Here is a 24,881-nt window from a genome sequence, read left to right as displayed (position 1 = left end):
TATACGTCACGGAATGACTAAACTGAAGATTAGCTTATCTTATCTACGCATCACGGAATGACTAAACTAAATATGTAGCTTGTCTTATCTCTGCGTCACGTTATGACTAAACAAAAGATGTAGCTCGTCTTATCTATACCTCATGGAATGACTTAACTAAAGACGTAGCTCATCTTATCTATACGTCACGGAATGACTAAACTAAAGATATAGCTAGTCTCTTCCATGTGTCACTGAATGGCTAGACTTAAGATGTAGTTCGTCTTATCTAAGTGTCACCGAATGACTAAACTAAAGATGTAGCTTGTCTTATCTATGCGTCACAGAATGACTAAACTAATAATGTAGCTCATAGAACCTACGCATCACGGCATGACTAAACTAAATATGTAGCTCGTCTGATATATGCGTTACGGAATGACTTAACTAAAGATGTAGCTTGTCTTACCTATGTGTCACGGAATGACTTAACTAAGGATGTAGCTTGTCTTACCTATGCGTCATGTTATGACTAAACTAAAGATGTAGCTCATCTTATAATGCGTCACGGAATGGCTTAACTAAAGATGTAGCTCCTCTTATCTATACATCACGGAATGACTAAACTAAAGATGTAGCTCGTCTTATCTATGCATCACAGAATGACTAAACTGAAGATGTACCTTCTCTTATCTACGCGTCACGGAATGATTAAACTAAAGACGTGGGTCGTCTTATCTATACTTCACACAATGATTAAACTAAAGACGTAGCTCATCTTATCTATACGTCACGGAATGACTTATCTAAAGATGTAGCTCGTCTTACCTATGCATCACGGAATGACTGAAATGAAGATTAGCTTGACTTATCTATGCGCCAATAAATGACTAAACTGAAGATGTAGCTCATCTTATCTACGCATCACGGAATGACTAAACTAAAGATGTAGCTTGTCTTATCTATGCGTCACGTTATGACTAAACAAAAGATGTTGCTTGTCTTATCTGTACCTCACGGAATGACTTAACTAAAGACGAAGCTCGTCTAATCTATATGTCACGGAATGACTAAACTAAAGATATAGCTAGTCTCTTCTATGTGTCACGGAATGGCTAGACTAAAGATGTAGCTTGTCTTATATATGCATCACGGAATGACTAAACTAAAGATGTAGCTCATCTTATCTACGCATCACGGAATGACTAAACTAAATATGTAGCTTGTCTTATCTACGCGTCATGTTATGACTAAACTAAAGATGTAGCTCATCTTATATATGCATCACGGAATGACTAAACTAAAGATGTAGCTTGTCTTATCTATGTGTCACATTATGACTAAACTAAAGATGTAGCTCATCTTATCTACGCATCACGGAATGACTAAACTAAAGATGTAACTTGTCTTACCTATGTGTCATGTTATGACTAAACTAAAGATGAAGCTCATCTTATATATGCGTCACGGAATGACTAAACTAAAGATGTAGCTTGTCTCATCTATGTGTCACGTTATGACTTAACTAAAGATGTAGCTCATCTTATCTACGCATCACGGAATGACTAAACTAAATATGTAGCTTGTCTTATCTACGCGTCACGTTATGACTAAACAAAAGATGTTGCTTGTCTTATCTGTACCTCACGGAATGACTTAACTAAAGACGTAGCTTGTCTAATCTATACGTCACGGAATGACTAAACTAAAGATATAGCTAGTCTCTTCTATGTGTCACAGAATGGCTAAACTAAAGATGTAGTTCGTCTTATCTATGTGTCACGGAATGACTTAACTAAAGACGTAGCTCGTCTAATCTATACGTCACGGAATGACTAAACTAAAGATAAAGCTAGTGTCTTCTATGTGTCATGGAATGGCTAGACTAAAGATGTAGTTCGTCTTATCTATGTGTCACGGAATGACTAAACTAAAGATGTAGCTCATCTTATATATGCGTCACGGAATGACTTAACTAATAATGTAGCTCGTCTTATCTACGCATCACGCAATGACTTAACTAAAGGCTTAGCTCGTCTAATCTATACGTCACGGAATGACTAAACTAAAGATATAGCTAGTCTCTTCTATGTGTCACGGAATGGCTAAACTAAAGATGTAGTTCGTCTTATCTTTGTGTCACGGAATGACTAAACTAAAGATGTAGTTCATCTTATATATGCGTCACGGAATGACTAAACTAAAGACGTAGCTCGTCTTATCTATGTGTCACGGAATGACTAAACTAAGGATTAGCTTGTCTTATCTACGCATCAAGGAATGACTAAACTAAAGATTTGGCTCATCTTATCTATACGTCACGGAATGACTAAACTAAAGATGTAGCTTGTCTTATCTATGTGTCACGTTATGATTAAACTAAAGATGTAGCTCATCTTATATATGCGTCATGGAATGACTATGTAGCTCGTCTTATCTATGTGTCACGGAATGACTAAACTAAGGATTAGCTTGTCTTATCTACGCATCAAGGAATGACTAAACTAAAGATTTAGCTCATCTTATCTATACGTCACGGAATGACTAAACTGAAGATTAGCTTATCTTATCTACGCATCAAGGAATGACTAAACTAAAGATTTGGCTCATCTTATCTATACGTCACGGAATGACTAAACTAAATATGTAGCTTGTCTTATCTCTGCGTCACGTTATGACTAAACAAAAGATGTAGCTCGTCTTATCTATACCTCACGGAATGACTTAACTAAAGACGTAGCTCGTCTTATCTATACGTCACGGAATGACTAAACTAAAGATATAGCTAGTCTCTTCTATGTGTCACTGAATGGCTAGACTTAAGATGTAGTTCGTCTTATCTATGTGTCACCGAATGACTAAACTAAAGATGTAGCTTGTCTTATCTATGCGTCACGGAATGACTAAACTAATAATGTAGCTCGTATTACCTACGCATCACGGCATGACTAAACTAAATATGTAGCTCGTCTGATATATGCGTTACGGAATGACTTACTAAAGATGTAGCTTGTCTTACCTATGTGTCACGGAATGACTAAACTAAGGATGTAGCTTGTCTTACCTATGCGTCATGTTATGACTAAACTAAAGATGTAGCTCATCTTATAATGCGTCACGGAATGACTTAACCAAAGATGTAGCTCCTCTTAGCTATACATCACGGAATGACTAAACTAAAGATGTAGCTCGTCTTATCTATGCATCACAGAATGACTAAACTGAAGATGTACCTTCTCTTATCTACGCGTCACGGAATGATTAAACTAAAGACGTGGCTCGTCTTATCTATACGTCACGGAATGACTAAACTAAAGACGTAGCTCATCTTATCTATACGTCACGGAATGACTAAACTAAAGACGTAGCTCATCTTATCTATACGTCACGGAATGACTAAACTAAAGACGTGGCTCGTCTTATCTATACGTCACGGAATGACTAAACTAAAGACGTAGCTCATCTTATCTATACGTCACGGAATGACTAAACAAAAGACGTAGCTCGTCTTATCTATACGTCACGGAATGACTAAACAAAAGACGTAGCTCGTCTTATCTACACATCACGGAATGACTAAACTAAAGACATAGCCCGGTCTTATCTATGCATCACGGAATGGCTAGAGTAAAGATGTTGCTCGCTCTATCTATGTCTCACGTCACTGAGACTGTTTAAGCTCATCTGTGTCGGGGTGTCGCCTTACAGAACCGATGTTGTTGGCTCAGTCTTCCGTTGAAGGTTATACAGGAGATATAACGTATGAAGCAACTTCCCTTCCTTTATTGGCCTTTTGGAGGCTGCTTGTGTCACAGTTGAGTCAGTTGTTATGTTTACATCACATTCTCTCTTTGGCAGAGGACGACACAGCTCTCCGCAGTGACCTGGAGATACAAGCCTGGGCCACAGAGCTTGTGAAAGACAAGTCTGATGGAGGCATCGGTATGAAAGTGAGTTCTGTTCTTTTCTCTACATCAATTCCTTGGCCGGTAAAGCAGTTAATTAAACACTGTTCAGCTTGAAATAATTGTAAGGTGGATTTTTCCTAGCTTGGGATAGTGGACGGCTGAGACCCAAACACATAGAACAGCAGATGCAGGAGTGGAGGCGTTGTACCACTGACCGTAGTTGGACTGGCAGATCGCAGTATACTTGCTAACATGGACTAAAGCAAAACAAAGTATATTGGTATCAAAGGACTATAGTAGACTACAGTACATCGACCAAAATAAACTAGATGGAGATCGATTGGTTTACAAAACCTAAACCAATTAGGACACGCCAACTAGCCGATTACTTTCAAGAATGCTATTTTGACACCTGCTCTGCATTTCCAGTATCTAGTCTAGTCCAGGACAAACATAGCCTCAGGCCGCGCCAGGGTCTAGTGGTAGAGCGTCCAGAGCGTTCCCGGACAGCGGAAGGTCCGGGGTTCGATCCCCATACCAAAAGACGTTAAAAGATGGAACTTGTTGTTACCCTCTCTGGCGCTTGTAAGGGTAAAACAAGGACTGGTCGGCTCGGAGTATACTGTGTATGAGTGGGTTATTCATGTTTAACTTCGGCATGGTATCTCAGTGGGCTTGCACAAGCAGCCACACACACACACGCTATATAAGTGCAATATCTAAACCCAGAGACCCGTGAAGATCCGGGGTAGAATAGGTCTTCACCAACCAATGCTTGCCGTAAAAGGCGACTATGCTTGTCGTAAGAGGCGACGAACGGGATCGGGTGGTCAGGCTCGCTGACTTGGTCGATGCATGTCATCGATCCCAACTGGATCGATGCTCATGATGTCAATCACTGGATTGTCTGATCAAGACTGGATTATTTACAGACTGCCGTCATATAGCTGGAATATCGCTGAGTGCAGCGTAAACAACAAACAAACAGTTCGCGTGAGTGTGCATGGAGGTACATGTATTTGGCAAAAGAATACAACAAAACAAAACAAAAGAACTTATCCTTATGATATAAGGAAAACACACATTAGCGTGGGTACGTTTAATACCGTGAAGTATACTACAACTTTATATCAATTCGAACCATCCTAGCCGGATTGCGGAAGGTCCGGGGTTCGATCCTGGCGCGTCCTACCAATGGACGTTTAAAGATGGTAGTTGTTGTTGGGGCTCGGCATTAAGGGCTAAAACAAGGACTGGTCGGTTTGAAGTCAGGATTCTGTGTCTGAGTCAGGTAGTCGTGTTAAACTGCGGCATGGTATCTCAGTGGGCTAGCACTATAAATCATGCGATACAAGAAACCCCCGGAACCCACCCTTGCAACCGACAAACGTAGACCCAACGTTTAAAAAACTAGCACTTCCGGTCCTAAGCGAAGCGCATGATTGCATACCGCTAATACAATATTACTGTTACCTGTAAAGGAACATATTTTATGATTCGATCCTTGAAGATATATTTGACATACAAGAAATAAAAATATGTTCCCGATTATGTCTGCCTAACCCCCATGTAGTGAACTATTTACATGATGATACATAGAGGATATTTCATGTGTCGAATGAAATATCATGTTTCTCTCACCGAGTGACGGGGGGAAAGGAGATATTTTCACGAGTGGCGTAGCCACGAGTGAAAATATCTCCTTTCCCCCGTCACGAGATGAGAGAAACATGATATTTCACTCGACACATGAAATATCATATTTATTATATACTTTTGGTGTAGTTGTCTGCAGGAAGATTAAATTATTTCATTACAAATGTAAAACCTTCAAGAGTAAATTCTCCCTACATAACACACATGGACGGTTTTCCACCCCCTGTAAGTACGACTAAAAATGTAGTTCCGTCTTTGCTAAATCTTAAAAAATAAAAACAAAAGTAACCTAAAATATTTGATGTCACTAAAATTCTTTTAGTATACATTTGGATATGATTATATACAAAATCAACTTCATCAAAAAATAAATTTCAAATCAATGAGACGGTTGTTCGAAGCGAAAGAATACAGGCAATTCAAGTAACAAAATGGCGCTTTGCGAAACGTAAAGTATCGACTGACAAATCAGAATAGAAATTCACAGTTTAATACAAATCATCTGTCATTATATGACTTGTCAACGTTGAACTGACGTAAATCAACAGTTTGTGTACCAGCTGTCTCGTGTAGATCAACATAGTTCCGTCAACGTGTTATGTTCACTGCAGTGAAATATCAGGTGTTATGTTCACTGCAGTGAAATATCAAGTGTTATGTTCACTGCAATGAAAATATCACTTTTCTCAACTTAAGAAAACTCAGTCTTTCACACTGAAGTATATAATAAAAGCAATATCCCTATTGATATGTATGTTGAGAATTGAATGATAGCCATCAAATATGGACAGACATTTATAGTCGTTAATAGTAATGCAGTACAATAATAATAAGTTATATAAATAAAAGAGACAAAACCCTTTCCATATTCACGTTTAAAGGCAGGATGTTCGTGCTCGATACGAATGAGGCAGCACATTCGCATTATAAATTTCACCTCTGCTAGCTGTGTTACATCCTCGGTAATTTGGACAAATAATTGGGTTTTCTTCATTTGACTAATCACAAAGAGTCACGTGCGACTGATTAAAAGTGACTGTGTAAGCGAAACACCCCAACCGCAATAAATAAGTCGACGCTATATTGTAATTAAATTGTGTCAAGGTCGTTTCAAATGTGATATCTCTTCCCCATACTCACAGTAGATCATAGTATATTGATCAATTATTAGATAGACACAATTTTTATGGATAACAACTTCTTTAATACTGTAAAAGGCGACGTTTCGGTATAGATCCTTATACCGTTGTCAAGCAAGACTGAATGAGGGGCATAGTGCAGAATATATATAGCAAGTGGAGGATTAACAGTAGAGGATTAATAGTAACAACAAGGGCATACATGAGTGGGATAACATATGTAGGTGTGACAACAAAGGGATTATGCTATCACAACACGATGGACAGAAAACACACAGCTAGAAGCCAATGGGGGCATGAAGCCAATAAACAGGTGATTATTGGTTGATGAGTTCATAGTAGGCGGATGGGATGAAATAGCCATGATCTCTGTTGATTGAAGGGTTGTGGCGGCGAATGTGGACTGCTTCTGTTAGTTTTCTTTTGGTGAAGTCATGGAGGTTGTTGGCGTGGATCAATTATTGACCATTCAGAAGGGCAATATCATGTTTTATGCACCCCAAAAGCTGGCATCAGTCAATATCAGTTTCTTTGGTCCATGAAACATGACATTGGCCGAATTGTGATCAATAATTGTTTTATTACACGATATTTAAAACAAGAATATTTCCATTTGAGATTTTAAAAACTGATGCTGCGACAACATGATTTGCGTTACGCTCTCGCTGATTGGTGCAAAATATTTCTCTTCTTTGAGTCAATTAGCTTAATCACACAGGGTAATACCACTTTGATCTTTTAGGTTACTTTACAACCATACCTTCATGTAGGAGTAAACAATGTAGGAAGTTTGTTCGTTTGTTTGTTGTTAAATGACGTACTAAGCAATATTCTAGCTATATGATGGCGGTCTGTAAGTAATCATGAGTATCGATCCACGCCATTGGGATCGATGGCATGCATCAACCAAGTCAGCGAGCCTGACCACCCGTTCCCGTTAGTCGCATTTTACGACAAGCATAGTCGCCTTTTTACGGCAAGCATGTGTTGCTGAAGACCTCTTCCACCTCTTCCACCCCGGATCTTCACGGATCTTCACGCGTCAGTGTAGGTAGTGTTCAAACCTGTAATACCGTGACGCTTATACGTTCATTTGCATATAAAATTCTATTATTATTTAGAATTATACATTCTATGCTTTGCCTTGATTTTGCATTGGACGCTTTCATTGGGAATAAGGTAATATGTCGTACCTAGAATATAGTATACTGTTTCCTAAATGTGCCCTTTCTGTTGTGACACAGGGTGTTCCTGGCGAGGGCACGTTTAGGACGCTGGATCAACTGATCCAGACACTGACGTCGGTGATCTTCACATGCAGCGTCCAGCACGCCGCCGTCAACTTCACCCAGTACGACAACTACAGTTTTCCGCCGGCCTATCCATCCACACTAAAAGGTTCACCGCCAAAAGACAAGGTAACCATACTTCAACACCACAATTCCCACTGGCACAGCGCTAAGTGGTAAAGTACGACCCTATCTTAAAAATCCTGTCACTAGGACTGGTGCCGACACAGGGGCGGTCGGGTAGCCTAGTGGTTAAAGCGTTCGCTCGTGTCGCCAATGACCCGGGTTCGATTCCTGACATGGGTACAATGTGTGAAACCCATTCCTTGTGTCCCCTGCCGATATATTGCTGGAATATTGCTAAAAGCGGCGTAAAACCATATTCACTCACTCGTACCGACACAACACTAAGCTGATAAAGTCAATATCCTGTAAATCCCTGGCATAACGCTGTGTGATATGTTGAGATACTGTTACTCCAACTGGCACAATGCTATCTGAAAATGTTTATATCCTGTCGCTCTAACTGGTATGACACGTCATGGTAAGTCGATGTTAAAATCACTGGCATAAGACTATGTGATAAAGTCGACATCCCGCCACTGTTTCTGGCATAACGCTATGTGATAAAGTTGAAATCCTACCGCTCTTAGTGGCACAATGCTATCTGCAAGAAAAGTTGATATCCCACCACTCTCGCTGGTATAACGCTATGTGATAAAGTTGAAATCCTACCGCTCTAAGTGGCACAATGCTATCTGCAAGAAAAGTTGATATCCCACCACTCTCGCTGGTATAACGCTATGTGACAAAGTCCATATCCCACCACTCTCGCTGGTATAACGCTATGTGACAAAGTCGATATCCCACCTCTCTCACTGGTATAACGCTATGTGACAAAGTCGACAACCTGTTGCTGCCTGAGAATTGTTATACAAGAGTATAATATGTAGATTCTTATTGGAAGCAGAACGTATAGTTTTTCATTTAAAATTGGTTAAAGGATAAAACCTTAGCATCAAATATATCTTCAGAGACAGCCCCGAACAATGGAGGATGTTCTTGCCGCCCTGCCAGGTGAGGGGACCATGTTTGAAATGATTCTTGTGGCAGACCTACTCAGCACCAAGAAGACCAATGGATTAGGTGACTTCGAAACGGTCTACATACAAGACCAAGAGGCCGTCCAGATCCTGCAGGAGTAAGTGCTTGTGTTGCAAGGTTCTCCGAGGCTACTTACATAGGTCTTGTGTCAGCAGATCATATCTTTTCATTCTTATTTTTAACCATATATTCGCCAATGTTCAGTTTTAATCTTCAAAGGCTATCCATTGGTATATGACGTGTTGATGTTCAGTCTCGATTACTGGTACAATAATGTAAAGATAGAACGTCTTTTTCTGAATATATTCAGTCATTGTTTACGATTACTTCCAGATTTCGTATGGAACTGGCAGGAATAGCGCAGTCGTTTACTGCAGACAACAAACAGAGTCGGGTTCCACCTTACGACGCCCTCCTTCCCCAGAATATCCCCAACTCTGTCAGTATCTGAGCCAGAAGATATAACAGGATATAAACATTTTAATGTATTCTACAAGTAGCACAGGTTAATTCAATGAGATCTCTAAGGAACACTTGATTGCACATTAATACCCGATCTCTTCAGAGATTAGTTTTACAGTACTGAGGGGGAAGGCGGCAATAAGTGTTTCACTTGTGCCCAATCCCTTTGTCTTTTTGAACAATGAAATATGTTTAAAAAAAAAAAATCTTTTCAGAGCAGCGCACGAGGAGTGCCAGACTGGCTGTTCGTTTGAACTGTTTTTGAAGTTTTGGGAATACATCATCGATAATAATCCACAGGACCTAGATATAACTACTCAGATATAACTTTTATTTGCGCTTGCATATTCCTTTATGTAGTTGTTTTATTTCATTTAAAAAAATCATATCTATCTAATTAACACATTTTACATGAATGTCTATATTACACTAATTTCACAACTTAACAAAGCCTTAAGATATAACAGGATATAAACATTTTAATGTATTCTACAAGTAGCACAGGTTAATTCAATGAGGAGATCTCTGAGGAGCACTTGATTGCACATTAATACCCGATCTCTTCAGAGATTAGCTTTACAGTACCAGGAAGAAGGCGGTAATAAGTGCTGCACTTATGCCCAATCCCTTTGTCTTTTTGAACAATAAAATATGTTTTCAAAAAATAATTCTTTCAGAGCAGCGCACGAGGATTGCCAGACTAGACATTGAGCAAATAGTTATAGTAATTAGTTAGAACCTGTGCCGGTAATGTTGCAGTGATGTCTTTTCAACAATGGTATTTGTTTTTCTTCATATTTTAGTCAGTCGCTTATTGTTATACTTAGCATATTTGATTACATTTGTTTTGATTAATAATCGATAGTGACTTCGTTTTAATGCAAGTGAATACTCTGCTTTCGTTTGAACTGTTTTTGAAGTTTTGGGAATTCATCTTCGATAATAATCCGAAGGACTTAGCTATAACTACTCAGATACAACTTTTATTTGCAATCGCATATTCCTTTGTGTATTTTTTTATTGGATTTCAATAAATCATATCTATCAAATTAACGCATTTTACATGTTTGTGTGTGGCTGCTTGTACTGGTGCGGACTGGTGCTGATTTACATGGCGAGCCCACTGAGATACCATGCCGCAGTTTAACATGAATACCCCACTCAGACACAGTATACTGACTCCGAGCCGACCAGTCCTTGTTTTAGCCCCTTAACGTCGAACGCCAGACAGGGTAACACCAAGTACCATCTTTACACGTATTTTGAGAGACGAGGCGGGGGATCGAACCCGGACCTTCCGCTCTCCGGGCGGACGCTTTAACACGGAGTACTTGACCAGGGAGGCGGTCTGTTAGTGTCTAAAAGCTATTGTTACTGTTGAACTGACAATGAAGTAAATTACAGCAGCATTGAATTCCATGAAAGAACATATAAACTTAAACCGGACAGGAAATAGCACTTGGAGTGTGAGGCATAAAGATAATGGCCAGCCCGTGGTAAACCTTGCATATTTACTTCTGTAACCTTGTATTTACACTTACAATTGGTTGGGGTCTTTTTTCTTTTACACCGCACTCAGCAATATTCCAGCTTATGATGGCCGTCTGTAAATAATCGAGTGTGGACCAGACAATCCAGTGATTGACATCATGATGTTTGTTTGTTTGTTTATTTGCTGTTTAGCGCCGCACTCAGCAATATTCCAGCTATATGACGGCGTTTGTAAATAATCGAGGCTGGACCAGACAATCCAGTGATTGACATCATGAGCATCGATCCACGCAATTGGAATAAGATGATATGCATCAACCAAGTCAGCGAGCCTGACCACCCAATCCCGTCAGTCGCCTCTTACGACAAGCACAGTCGCCTTTTACGGCAAGCATGGGTTGGTGAAGACCTATTCTACCCACGATCTTCACGGTAGTATTTACACTTACAAACTTTGGTGGCATCATCCTATTGTTCTCCAGTCGGGTTAAATCTCATAAACATGTTATTTTATCCCCGGGATTTTATAATACAACTTCTATTTATATTCTAACATATGAATGTTTCTCGCTAGAAATTAATGTTGCATTTGAACACAATGTAATGAAATGTGAAATCAAATGATGTTTATATTCCCGCGGATCGAACATGCAACCTTCGTATCTGTAGCCAAGGCGCTGATAAATCACAAAAAAATGTTTTTTCAAGTACAAGTACGCCAGTAACATATATTGTACACCCTATTATACGTTCCCTAAGGTTCGTGGAAAGTATGTTTAAAACATAAACATGTTGATAAATGTTTTAACTTACTTTTTTCGGTTTATATGTCAGATAAAAACTTACCCTGGGTTTTTTATGAGATTTAAAACCCGCTTGCTCTTCCAAAACTAATCCTGTATTTAATGGACTTTCTTGATGAGGTAAACTATACACCTCTCAGAACATGCGATAAAGCGACAAAGGTTTGCTATACCGAACACGAGGGCACCCCAATACTTGATGAATTACATTGTACTTCGAACACGAAGAGTGAGTGAGTGAGTTAGGTTTAACGCTGCTGTGAACAGTAGTCCAGTTATATCAAGACGTGTCGGCTTACTTTGGGAGGGAAGTGAAGGAGGTCTCAGACGTTTACCACTTGAAATCCACGTGCACGAGCACGGGCATGGTGCTGACAAACCTAGAAACATAATCGGTCCGAATCGGGTTTCCAGCCCACAATCGTAAGTTTCTGGCGGGCCCAAGGGACGCAACTCTGCACAGCGAATTGCAGCGCCTCAGACGACTGGACAACACGTGCCCCCTCGCACGCAAAGAAAATAAGTAATCTCCACATAGCAAATAGAATAGTATTGTTGCTGTTTAACGCCGCACTCAGCAATATTCCAGCGATGTGACGTCGGTCTGTAAATAATTCAGTCTGGACCAGACAATCCAGTGATTAATATCATGGGCATCGATCCACACAATTGGGATCGATGACATGCATCAACCAAGTTAGTGAGCCTGACCACCCGATCCCGTTAGTCGCCTCTTACAACAAGCATAGACGCCATTTATGGCAAGCATGGGTTGCTGAAGGTGACAAGACAAGGACTGGTCTGTTTTGAGTCAGTATAGTGTGTCTGAGTGGGTCCCCCTGTTAACTGGATGAAGATAAAATAAACGTACGACAAGTATGGGGCTATCTTAGATTTACGACAATCTTAAGATATCTTAGGGATACGATCGTTTCGAAAATCTAGGCCAGACACTCAAGTGATGAGCGTCGTTTTACGCATACGGTTATATGCATGAATTCCACCAAGTCAGCTGTCCTTACCATCCAATCAGGTCCCCCCCATCTTTTCACACCAATTTGTTTTTCACTCAACAACATTGAGAACTGTGTTCAATCCTTCCGACAATTGTCCAACATCTACATACATACAGAGTATTTGCTATGAAAACAATTAATTTAGAATTAATAAGATTTTATCATATTTCGATAACATGCTTTTTAATTTTGTCTTTTGACTTGTTTACAATTATTTTAGATAATTGTCAAATGTGTCCTCACTGGCTATTGTATGAAAATCTGGACGATATTTTGAAGGTATATAATGTTCTTATCATTTCCTCGCTAACCACAACGACGATCTACAATGTGTCACCAATAAATATATTCACAATACATTTTTATCACATGGGTTAGTTATTTTCATTAAACATCTTTAAAGGATCTTTTTACTAATGGTTGTGCTCATTTTAATTTTAAGAGAAATAGATTTATTTGAAAAAAAATGAATATTCTGATTTGTGTTTTAACACAGTGTGATGTTATCATCAACTGAGAAGTTTGAAGCCAGTGACACTCAAGGGGTTAAAGTGGCGTAAATTTGTTGTCCCCATATCAGTGTCACTTAAGTCCGATCTAAATCAACCTAAATAATATTAACTAATTGTTTAATGTTTTGATTGCTGTTTAATTTTACTATTGCTGGCACTGTATAGTGTATACAACCAATGGAAACTGAAGTGATAAGATATATTCTTCCAAAAAAGAAACGCACAGGTGATTTTCTTTAAAAATGTGTCTTCCATCTACGTCATCGGACCGTTAAAGCGACAGACACACTGCCCCTAATGTACCTGGTCTGTGTAGGGTGTCAGAGCAAACAATACCTAATCGTCTTCTTAATGAGTTTAGACTTCGAGCCCAAAGGCCGTATTGCGGTGCTATTCTACGACCTCAGCACCGACGTTTACGTGTTCAATTGTATGTGAACGTTCAGACATGCCTTCTGAGACACTGGCGTAGAGTTTGGTTCAGTGATCAATCATTTTTCTACTGCAACATCTACCGACTTACAGGTAACGTTTTGCTTAAAATTGTTTTGTCGAAGTGGGTACATTCGGAAGTGGCAGTGTCATGATGTGGGCGGCCATATCCTACATCCGTAGAACCAACCTGGTGCACGTGCAAGGTAACGTGACAGCATGACGTTACCGAGATTAAATTCTACAACGTCACCTGCTTCACGTTATCGGATGAACAACTGATCCATAAATTCTTATCCTTACTCACGCATGATTGATGTAACGACGAGATGAGTAAATGAGGAGATGGAAGGAGCTAGTGAACGAGGGAGTTGGAAAGTGTGTATATGACTGAGTTCATGAGTGAGAGAGTGCATCAGTGAGTGTGAGTTAGAGAGTGAATGAGAAAGAGAGTGAATGAATGAAATTGAGAGTGAGTGCATGGGTGAGTGAGTGAATGAGAGAGTGAGATGAGATATATGTTGTCATCATTATTTCTCAAACGAAACCTACAACAGGGGTTATACTCCATGCCCAAGTGTCAATATCCTGATCTAGACCTTGTAATTGGTACCATGTGTGAAGCGTGTGTTATATGGGAGTGTATTTCATAGTAATCGTAAGTCGAACCTTACAGCACTGTCTAGAAAGTTATGTAAGCTGGTTAGACGATAAACGTCTTCAAAAGATTTCATGTGGAATGTAATGCGTAGTTACTGTGTTCCCTGCATCCAGACTTGTATCACACTTGCCTCGTCTCTTGGTAATAAATTACCCAATTTCCCTACACTGCGTCTGTCACACTTGCCTCGTCCCATGGCAATAAATGACCCATGATTCCTCCTCCCCTTGTCAATAACTTACCCATGATCTCCGCACTCTCTATGTGTTTCACTTGGCTCGTCCCATGACAATAAATAACCCATGCTCTCCGCATTCTCTGTGTGTTACACTTGGCTCGTCCCATGACAATAAATAACCCATGATCTCCGCACTCTCTGTGTGTTTCACTTGGCTCGTCCCATGACAATAAATAACCCATGCTCTCCGCATTCTCTGTGTGTTACACTTGCCTCGTCCCATGACAATAAATTACCCATGATCTCCCCGCTCTCTATGTGTTTCACTTGGCTCGCCCCATAGCAACAAATGACCCATGATTCCTCCTCCCCTTGTCAATAAATTACCCATGATCTCCGCATTCTCTGTGTGTTACACTTGCCTCGTCCCATGACAATAAATTACCCATGATCTCCCCACTCTCTGTGTGTTACACTTGCCTCGTCCCATGACAATAAATTACCCATGATCTCCCCACTCTCTATGTGTTTCACTTGGCTCGCCCCATAGCAACAAATGACCCATGATTCCTCCTCCCCTTGTCAATAAATTACCCATGATCTCCGCATTCTCTGTGTGTTACACTTGCCTCGTCCCATGACAATAAATTACCCATGATCTCCCCGCTCTCTAAGTGTTTCACTTGGCTCGCCCCATAGCAACAAATGACCCATGATTCCTCCTCCCCTTGTCAATAAATTACCCATGATCTCCGCATTCTCTGTGTGTTACACTTGCCTCGTCCCATGACAATAAATAACCCATGCTCTCCGCATTCTCTGTGTGTTACACTTGCCTCGTCCCATGACAATAAATTACCCATGATCTCCGCATTCTCTGTGTGTTACACTTGCCTCGTCCCATGACAATAAATTACCCATGATTGCCGCATTCTCTGTGTGTAACACTTGCCTCGTCCCATGACAATAAATTACCCATGATCTCCCCACTCTCTATGTGTTTCACTTGGCTCGCCCCATAGCAACAAATGACCCATGATTCCTCCTCCCCTTGTCAATAAATTACCCATGATCTCCGCATTCTCTGTGTGTTACACTTGCCTCGTCCCATGACAATAAATTACCCATGATCTCCCCGCTCTCTAAGTGTTTCACTTGGCTCGCCCCATAGCAACAAATGACCCATGATTCCTCCTCCCCTTGTCAATAAATTACCCATGATCTCCCCACTCTCTGTGTGTTACACTTGCCTCGTCCCATGACAATAAATTACCCATGATCTCCGCACTCTCTGTGTGTTACACTTGCCTCGTCCCATGACAATAAATTACCCATGATTGCCGCATTCTCTGTGTGTTACACTTGCCTCGTCCCATGACAATAAATTACCCATGATCTCCGCATTCTCTGTGTGTTACACTTGCCTCGTCCCATGACAATAAATAACCAATGACCTCCCCACTCTCTGTGTGTTACACTTGCCTCGTCCCATGACAATAAATTACCCATGATCTCCGCATTCTCTGTGTGTTACACTTGGCTCCACCATAGCAATAAATTACCCATGATCTCCGCATTCTCTGTGTGTTACACTTGCCTCGTCCCATGACAATAAATTACCCATGATCTCCGCATTCTCTGTGTGTTACACTTGCCTCGTCCCATGACAATAAATTACCCATGATCTCCCCACTCTCTGTGTGTTACACTTGCCTCGTCCCATGACAATAAATTACCCATGATTGCCGCATTCTCTGTGTGTTACACTTGCCTCGTCCCATGACAATAAATTACCCATGATCTCCCCACTCTCTGTGTGTTACACTTGCCTCGTCCCATGACAATAAATAACCCATGATCTCCCCACTCTCTGTGTGTTACACTTGCCTCGTCCCATGACAATAAATTACCCATGATCTCCGCACTCTCTGTGTGTTACACTTGCCTCGTCCCATGACAAAAAATTACCCATGATCTCCGCATTCTCTGTGTGTTACACTTGCCTCGTCCCATGACAATAAATTACTCATGATCTCCGCACTCTCTATGTGTTACACTTGCCTCGTCCCATGACAATAAATTACCCATGATCTCCGCACTCTCTGTGTGTTACACTTGCCTCGTCCCATGACAATAAATAACCCACGATTGCTGCATTCTCTGTGTGTTACACTTGCCTCGTCCCATGACAATAAATTACCCATGATCTCCCCACTCTCTATGTGTTTCACTTGGCTCGCCCCATAGCAACAAATGACCCATGATTCCTCCTCCCCTTGTCAATAAATTACCCATGATCTCCCCTCTCTCTGTGTGTTACACTTGCCTCGTCCCATGAAAATAAATTACCCATGATCTCCGCATTCTCTGTGTGTTACACTTGCCTCGTCCCATGACAATAAATAACCAATGATCTCCGCACTCTCTCTCTGTGTTACACTTGCCTCGTCCCATGACAATAAATAACCCATGATCTCCGCACTCTCTGTGTGTTACACTTGCCTCGTCCCATGACAATAAATTACCCATGATTGCCGCATTCTCTGTGTGTTACACTTGGCTCGTCCCATGACAATAAATTACCCATGATCTCCCCACTCTCTATGTGTTTCATTTGGCTCGCCCCATGACAACAAATGACCCATGATTCCTCCTCCCCTTGTCAATAAATTACCCATAATCTCCGCACTCTCTGTGTGTTACACTTGCCTCGTCCCATGACAATAATAACCAATGATCTCCCCACTCTCTATGTGTTTCACTTGGCTCGCACCATAGCAGCAAATGACCCGTGATTCCTCCTCCCCTTGTCAATAAATTACCCATAATCTCCGCACTCTCTATGTGTTTTACTTGCCTCGTCCCATGACAATAAATAACCAATGATCTCCCCACTCTCTATGTGTTTCACTTGGCTCGCCCCATAACAACAAATGACCCATGATTCCTCCTCCCCTTGTCAATAAATTACGCAAAATCTCCGCACTCTCTGTGTGTTACACTTGCCTCGTCCCATGACAATAAATTACCCATGATCTCCGCACTCTCTGTGTGTTACACTTGCCTCGTCCCATGACAATAAATTACCCATGATCTCCGCACTCTCTGTGTGTTACACTTGCCTCGTCCCATGACAATAAATTACCCATGATCTCCCCACTCTCTATGTGTTTCACTTGGCTCGCCCCATAACAACAAATGACCCATGATTCCTCCTCCCCTTGTCAATAAATTACCCAAAATCTCCGCACTCTCTGTGTGTTACACTTGCCTCGTCCCATGAAAATAAATTACCCATGATCTCCGCACTCTCTGTGTGTTACACTTGCCTCGTCCCATGACAATAAATTACCCATGATCTCCGCACTCTCTGTGTGTTACACTTGCCTCGCCCCATAACAACAAATGACCCATGATTTCCCTACGCTGTGTGCCTCCCACTTGGATCGTCCCCTTGGCAATAAATGACCCATGATCTCCCTACACTGTGTGTATCATACTTGCCTCCTCTCCTTGGGAATAAGGAACCCATGATCTCCCTCCACTGCGTGTGTCACACTTGCCTCGTCCCATAGCAACAAATGACACATGATCTCCCTTCGCTGTGGGTTTCACTTGCCCGTTCCTTGCCAATAAATGACCCATGGTCTCCCTACACTGTATGTGTCACACTTGCCTCGTTCCCTTGGCAATAGATTACACATGATCTATCTATGCTCAGTGTGTCACACTTGCCTCCTCCCCTTGGCAATAAATGACCCATGATCTCCCTACACTGAGTGTGTCATACTTGCCACCTCCCCTTGGCAATAAAGAACCTATGATCACCCTTTACTGCGTGGGTCACACTTGCCTCGACCCCGTCGCAATAAAGGACCCATGATCTCCCTACACTGTGTGTCACACTTGCCTCCTCCCCTTGGCAATAAAGGACCCATGATCTCCCTACACTGTGTGTCACACTTGCCTCCTCCCCTTGGCAATACGTGACCCATGATCTCCCTACACTGTGTGTCACACTTGCCTCCTCCCCTTGGCAATAAAGGACCCATGATCTCCCTACACTGTGTGTCGGGCTTGCCTCCTCCCCTTGGCAATAAAGGACCTATGATCTCCCTACAGTGTGTGTCGGGCTTGCCTCCTCCCTTGGCAATAAATGACCCATGATCTCCTACACTCTGTGTCGGGCTTGCCTCCTCCTCTTGGCAATAAATGACCCATGATCTCCCTACACTGTGTGTCACACTTGCCTCCTCCCCTTGGCAATAAAGGACCCATGATCTCCCTACACTGTGTGTCGGGCTTGCCTTCTCCCCTTGGCAATAAAGGACCCATGATCTCCCTACACTGTGTGTCGGGCTTGCCTCCTCCCTTGGCAATAAATGACCCATGATCTCCTACACTCTGTGTCGGGCTTGCCTCCTCCCCTTGGCAATGAATGATCTGTGATCTCCCTACAGTGTGTGTCGGGCTTGCCTCCTCCCCTTGGCCATAAATGACTCATGATCTCCCTACACTGTGTGTCACACTTGCCTCCTCCCCTTGGCAATAAATGACCCATGATCTCCCTACACTGTGTGTCACACTTGCCTCCTCCCCTTGGCAATAAAGGACCCATGATCTCCCTACACTGTGTGTCGGGCTTGCCTCGTCCCCGTCGCAATAAATGACCCATGATCTCCCTACACTGTGTGACACACTTGCCTCCTCCCCTTGGCAATAAATGACCCATGATCTCCCTACACTGTGTGTCACACTTGCCTCCTCCCCTTGGCAATAAAGGACCCATGATCTCCCTACACTGTGTGTCGGGCTTGCCTCCTCCCCTTGGCAATAAGTGACCCATGATCTCCCTACACTGTGTGTCGGGCTTGCCTCCTCCCCTTGGCAATAAAGGACCCATGATCTCCCTACACTGTGTGTCGGGCTTGCCTCCTCCCCTTGGCAATAAAGGACCCATGATCTCCCTACACTGTGTGTCGGGCTTGCCTCCTCCCCTTGGCAATGAATGATCTGTGATCTCCCTACAGTGTGTGTCGGGCTTGCCTCCTCCCCTTGGCCATAAATGACTCATGATCTCCCTACACTGTGTGTCACACTTGCCTCCTCCCCTTGGCAATAAATGACCCATGATCTCCCTACACTGTGTGTCGGGCTTGCCTCCTCCCCTTGGCAATGAATGACCCATGATCTCCGTACACTGTGTGTCGGGCTTGCCTCGTCCCCGTCGCAATAAATGACCCATGATCTCCCTACACTGTGTGTCGGGCTTGCCTCCTCCTCTTGGCAATGAATGATCTGGATCTCCATACACTGTGTTTTTCACTTTCCTCGTCCCATGGCAATGAATGACCCATCATATCACTACTTTGTGTGTGTCACACTTGTCTCCTCACCTTGTCAATAAATGACCCATGATTTCTCTACTGTGTGCACACTTGCCTCCTCCCCTTGGCAATAAATTACACATGATATCTCTATACTCTTTGTGTCACACTTGCCTTCTTCCCTTGGTAACAAATGCCATATCCTCTCTCTAAACTCTGTGTGTCACACTTGCCTTCTTCCCTTGGTAACAAATGCCATATCCTCTCTCTAAACTCTGTGTGTCACACTTGCCTTCTTCCCTTGGTAACAAATGCCATATCCTCTCTCTAAACTCTGTGTGTCACACTTGCCTTCTTCCCTTGGTAACAAATGCCATATCCTCTCTCTATGCTCTGTGTGTCACACTTGCCTTCTTCCCTTGGTAACAAATGCCATATCCTCTCTCTAAACTCTGTGTGTCACACTTGCCTTCTTCCCTTGGTAACAAATGCCATATCCTCTCTCTATACTCTGTGTGTCACACTTGCCTTCTTCCCTTGGTAACAAATGCCATATCCTCTCTCTAAACTCTGTGTGTCACACTTGCCTTCTTCCCTTGGTAACAAGTGCCATATCATCTTTCTGAACTCTGTGTGTCACACTTGCCTTCTTCCCTTGGTAACAAATGCCATATCCTCTCTCTAAACTCTGTGTGTCACACTTGCCTTCTTCCCTTGGTAACAAATGCCATATCCTCTCTCTAAACTCTGTGTGTCACACTTGCCTTCTTCCCTTGGTAACAAATGCCATATCCTCTCTCTAAACTCTGTGTGTCACACTTGCCTTCTTCCCTTGGTAACAAATGCCATATCCTCTCTCTAAACTCTGTGTGTCACACTTGCCTTCTTCCCTTGGTAACAAATGCCATATCCTCTCTCTAAACTCTGTGTGTCACACTTGCCTTCTTCCCTTGGTAACAAATGTCATATTACTCTCTAAACTCTGTGTGTCACACTTGCCTAAATCGATTAACAACTTGCATTTTCCAATACACACCTCTTCCTGACAGGTCAAGACAAACGTTGAATCATCTCAGTATGATAGTGTCCCAGCGTCAACACATAACAGCTAGTCATGTGTGCAACATAACCAATAGGTAGAGCTATCTCTTTGTGGTTGTCGATGCCCAGGTACGCAAAGCTAACTTTTGCATTATTGCATTTTCATGCCGAGCAAGAATGACAGCATGACCTTCATCTTGCATTTCACAATTTACCGTTGTACTCGTGTCAAGAGCATCACTAAGAATTAAAAAGAAAGTGTTTCTTTGAAACAAAAGAGATTCACAATGCAATATGGTATGACATGTTTGCCGTAGTCTCCGTAGTGTGCCTGTTTCACAAATTACGCTGTAGAGTGTTTCGGAAAGAGATTTTCACACACAGTTGGAATTTTGATGTTTGGTATTCTCAAAGGCCAGCAGCCACTACACATGAAAGGTTAATCATGAATGAATATTTTGTAGTGGGAGAAACCTAAATTAACTGAAACATTGTGAGCCCATTGCTGTTCTTCGTAGTTGACGACTACTGTGTGGGTTATAGCTCTCCATAATGCTTTGTTTGGAAACACTCCTCAAGTAAGATATGAACACAAGTAGTTTTTAAGATTATATTTGGTACGAACCTGGCATAAGATATCCGGTAATGTTTTTAGTGTGATGGGTAGGAGTTGCAATTAGTGCACAAAAGATTTTCCTAGGGCTTGTATTGCAGCTCATTCTGAGCAATCGGCGGCGAAACTGAGGTTGTGAATATAACCAATCGTTGTGATTAATCTGAGGTTGGCATTTGTACATTCTCTTTGACGATCTCTTACAAATTCACTGAGGTGGCTTCTAATATTAATAGTTTCTTTACCTTTTGCATTTGTTAATAGTTCACAGCCATAGAAGGAAGCTAGTCTTAAGAACCATTCGCTGCCAGATTTTGACAGAGCTAGCAGGGTGGAGGTCAGTGTGATTAACTCCTAGTAGTCTCAGCAAACCTTTACCAATTTCCGGTTTTGCACGAGAGATAATACGATAGGAGAATTCCGTCTCATGTAAGTAAAAGCGACTAAGGTGAGCGTACCCTGCCCCACCGGCGGCACCCGTCACAAGTACATACAGGCATGTCAGTTGTTCAGTTGAAAGAACACGGGAAGATATGGTACAAGTCAAAATAGGGAATTGCATTGGATTTCAAATTTGGAAAGGTCCTCCACATGTCTTCCATTAAATGTTTTGAAAGCTTTACTGAGGCCCTAACACCTTTTGTAACCTTGATCAAACAAATTCTGAGCAAGAGTTGTATGGCACTCTTTGAAATCTTCGTGGAAAGAGCATGTTCGATTGTACCTCAAACTCCAATAACTGCCCCCTGACCAACTCCTTGACCATGAAATCTGTTTATAATCTTTAAAAGCGCTCCATACTAAAATCGAAAATTTACATGAAAGTCCGTATTTTCTTGGGTATTTTACAAAAGGGGTACATGATTACATTCCAACTGTTATCGAAAACATTTTAGTTTCGTAGATGTTTGAACTAAGTCTATCCGCTACTGCTCGATCTCTGAAAACGAATTTATCTTGTGTTGCATTTATTATAATATATGCCCCCTTTTGTCAATTTTTCATGATTTCGCGGCGCTTATTACGTTGAATACGGTAATTGAAATATTCGAAGATTGATTGAAAGGTCAAAACGACCAAGCAGTCGAACGCAATTTGCAGTAATCAAACACAAACTATTTTGCTCCATCTCTCAAGTTCTCAAATGTGCTGATCTTTTACTTAGGTATATTTACTACTTCCTACTTGGTACATTGCAAAAAAAAAGTGAGAGTGGAGCCAATGTCTCGTTTAAAATATAAAGTACCAAAGTAGCTATTTGTGTTTGTTTCAGTGAGGTGTGATTTGCTGAATTTTACTTTGATCAACGGCAAAATGACGCTAACCAATTAATTACAATGATGGATCGGTTGTAACTGTAATCAGTCTGTACAACAAAGTTGTGGTCGCCTCGTTCTTATAGCTGCTCTCACTTCTGATAGTTTTACTAAACCGTTAATATATATCCATAAGAACTTCATCATAAAAGGAAGAAACGTGTCGGGGACGCAACATGTCCCCAAAACACAGTATTTGTAATTGTCATGTGGTCATATATGTCTATGGTGGCTGAGAGGGCACATTGCTTTCTCGCCTTCGATTTACTACCGAGTGAAATCAATATTGCTTTCTCGTCTCGTGTTATTGCTTTTCGCGGTAAAGCATTATCCCCTCTTGGCCATTATAGGAGGCGCATGTGTTATGTGTTTCTTTACGATAAGAAGTATATACGTGAAACACAGCAGTAATTAATTGATCAAGGACACCTTAGTATCATTAAGGAAATGACCATTAAATATACGGATATAAAAGGATGGGGGGTGGGGGTGGGGGTAATGTTGTAGTTTTATTCATTGGGGGATCATAATAACTGTACAGAAACAAGTGATTTAAAAACAATCCACGGATTTCTGCGTTAGAAGTAATTGATTGATTTATGGCCCTATTTGGGAGTTTTATGGGACCAACACTATGTCAGTGCGTGGCGGGTCATGGCAAAACTCTCTAAATAAATCAGGTTAAATTCTAAATATATACTATTCAAGAAGTTAAAGAACATTCTTTCTTATATTTGCGGGTGTTCTTCAACTTTTTTTAGTAGTGAGCATAAAACTAGTAACTCCCATGAAAGGGGCAAATAAGTTTCGCAAAAAATCGCAATTTATCCTTAGACTTTCTCTGGAGTTTTTACGAAAAAAAAGTAAAAGTAAAATACTTTCCTGTTGTAGTGTATGTGAATCATGCTACACTACAAGAAAGTAAATACATGCATGTATGCAAACTAAACGATACAGCAGTCTGTATCTGGATCTAACAAATATATCCACAACAAAATGTTGAAAAGTTCTAGGTTTAAAAGGCAAAATAGCGATGAAAATTATAGGAATGGATAGCTGAATATCTGCAAAACTCTTTTTAATGTACGGCATTATGGGAAATATTGCTTTCTCGCTCTATCGCTTTCTCACTCTATCGTTTTATCACTTTCTCGTATCGTCCTATCGATTTTTCGCTTTCTTGTAGTGAGTGAGTATGGTTTTCGCCGCTTTTAGCAATATTCCAGCAATATTACGGCGGGGGACACCAGAAATGGGCTTCACACATTGTACCCATGTCGGGAATCGAACCCGGGTCTTCGGCGTGACGAGCGAACGCTTTAACCACTAAGCTACCCGACCGCCCCCGCTTTCTTGTATCGTTCTACCGTTCTATCGTTTTCTCGTCTGGTCTGGAACATAAATTGTGTAAATGTAGAATTACAATACTCAAATACAGTATGGAACAAAATGTATACATATTGTACATATACAGCACCGTCATAATGCTAAGAAAGGGGACTGAAATTAGAAAAACACGGGAGGCCACAAAGGATGAAATCTTTCAACCATGATTGTGACTGTATCGATTCTGTTTGTGGAACCGGATATATTGGAAAATTGCATGCAAATCGCGTAGTAGTGTTTCGTCAAAAGCGATTCATGAGGCTACTATATGTACGTGAACGTATGTTAAAAGCTTTTAAGTATGAATCGATATACGTATGTATACATATCTCTCTGGAACGCCTCCGTGGTTCAGTGGATAGAGTGTCTGCCCAGGGAGCGGGAGTCGGCTGTTCGATTCCCGGTCGAGTTATACCGAAATACGTAAACACGTTAAAAGGTGTACTAATATAATTATATGGTCTCTGGTCTGAGTCAAGAAACTGTATATTTCATGGCAAAAATATATTCCCACCCACAACAAACACGGGTCATAGCCCGTTCGCGGAGTTCTCCATATAACCGGGAA

General features: G+C 41.5%; 1 protein-coding gene across 1 annotated transcript in view; it reads left to right on the top strand.

The window, feature by feature from the left end:
- The window catches only part of LOC124143720 (arachidonate 12-lipoxygenase, 12R-type-like), a 79,008-nt gene extending 68,422 nt beyond the window's left edge, over nt 1-10,586 (top strand). Inside the window, exons 10-13 of the mRNA XM_048388014.1 lie at nt 3,838-3,929; nt 7,927-8,100; nt 9,006-9,172; nt 9,409-10,586. Coding sequence (XP_048243971.1) covers nt 3,838-3,929; nt 7,927-8,100; nt 9,006-9,172; nt 9,409-9,526 — 551 coding nt within the window. The 3' untranslated portion in view covers nt 9,527-10,586. The remainder of the gene's footprint in view (nt 1-3,837; nt 3,930-7,926; nt 8,101-9,005; nt 9,173-9,408) is intronic.
- The last annotated feature ends 14,295 nt before the right edge of the window (nt 10,587-24,881 follow it).

Source organism: Haliotis rufescens, unplaced genomic scaffold, assembly GCF_023055435.1.
Source record: "Haliotis rufescens isolate VD_foot unplaced genomic scaffold, xgHalRufe1.0.p SCAF_7, whole genome shotgun sequence".
In the NCBI taxonomy this organism is placed as follows: Eukaryota; Metazoa; Mollusca; class Gastropoda; order Lepetellida; family Haliotidae; genus Haliotis; species Haliotis rufescens.
Note: the sequence above shows the minus strand (reverse complement) of the source record. Positions and strands in the feature narration are given on the sequence as shown.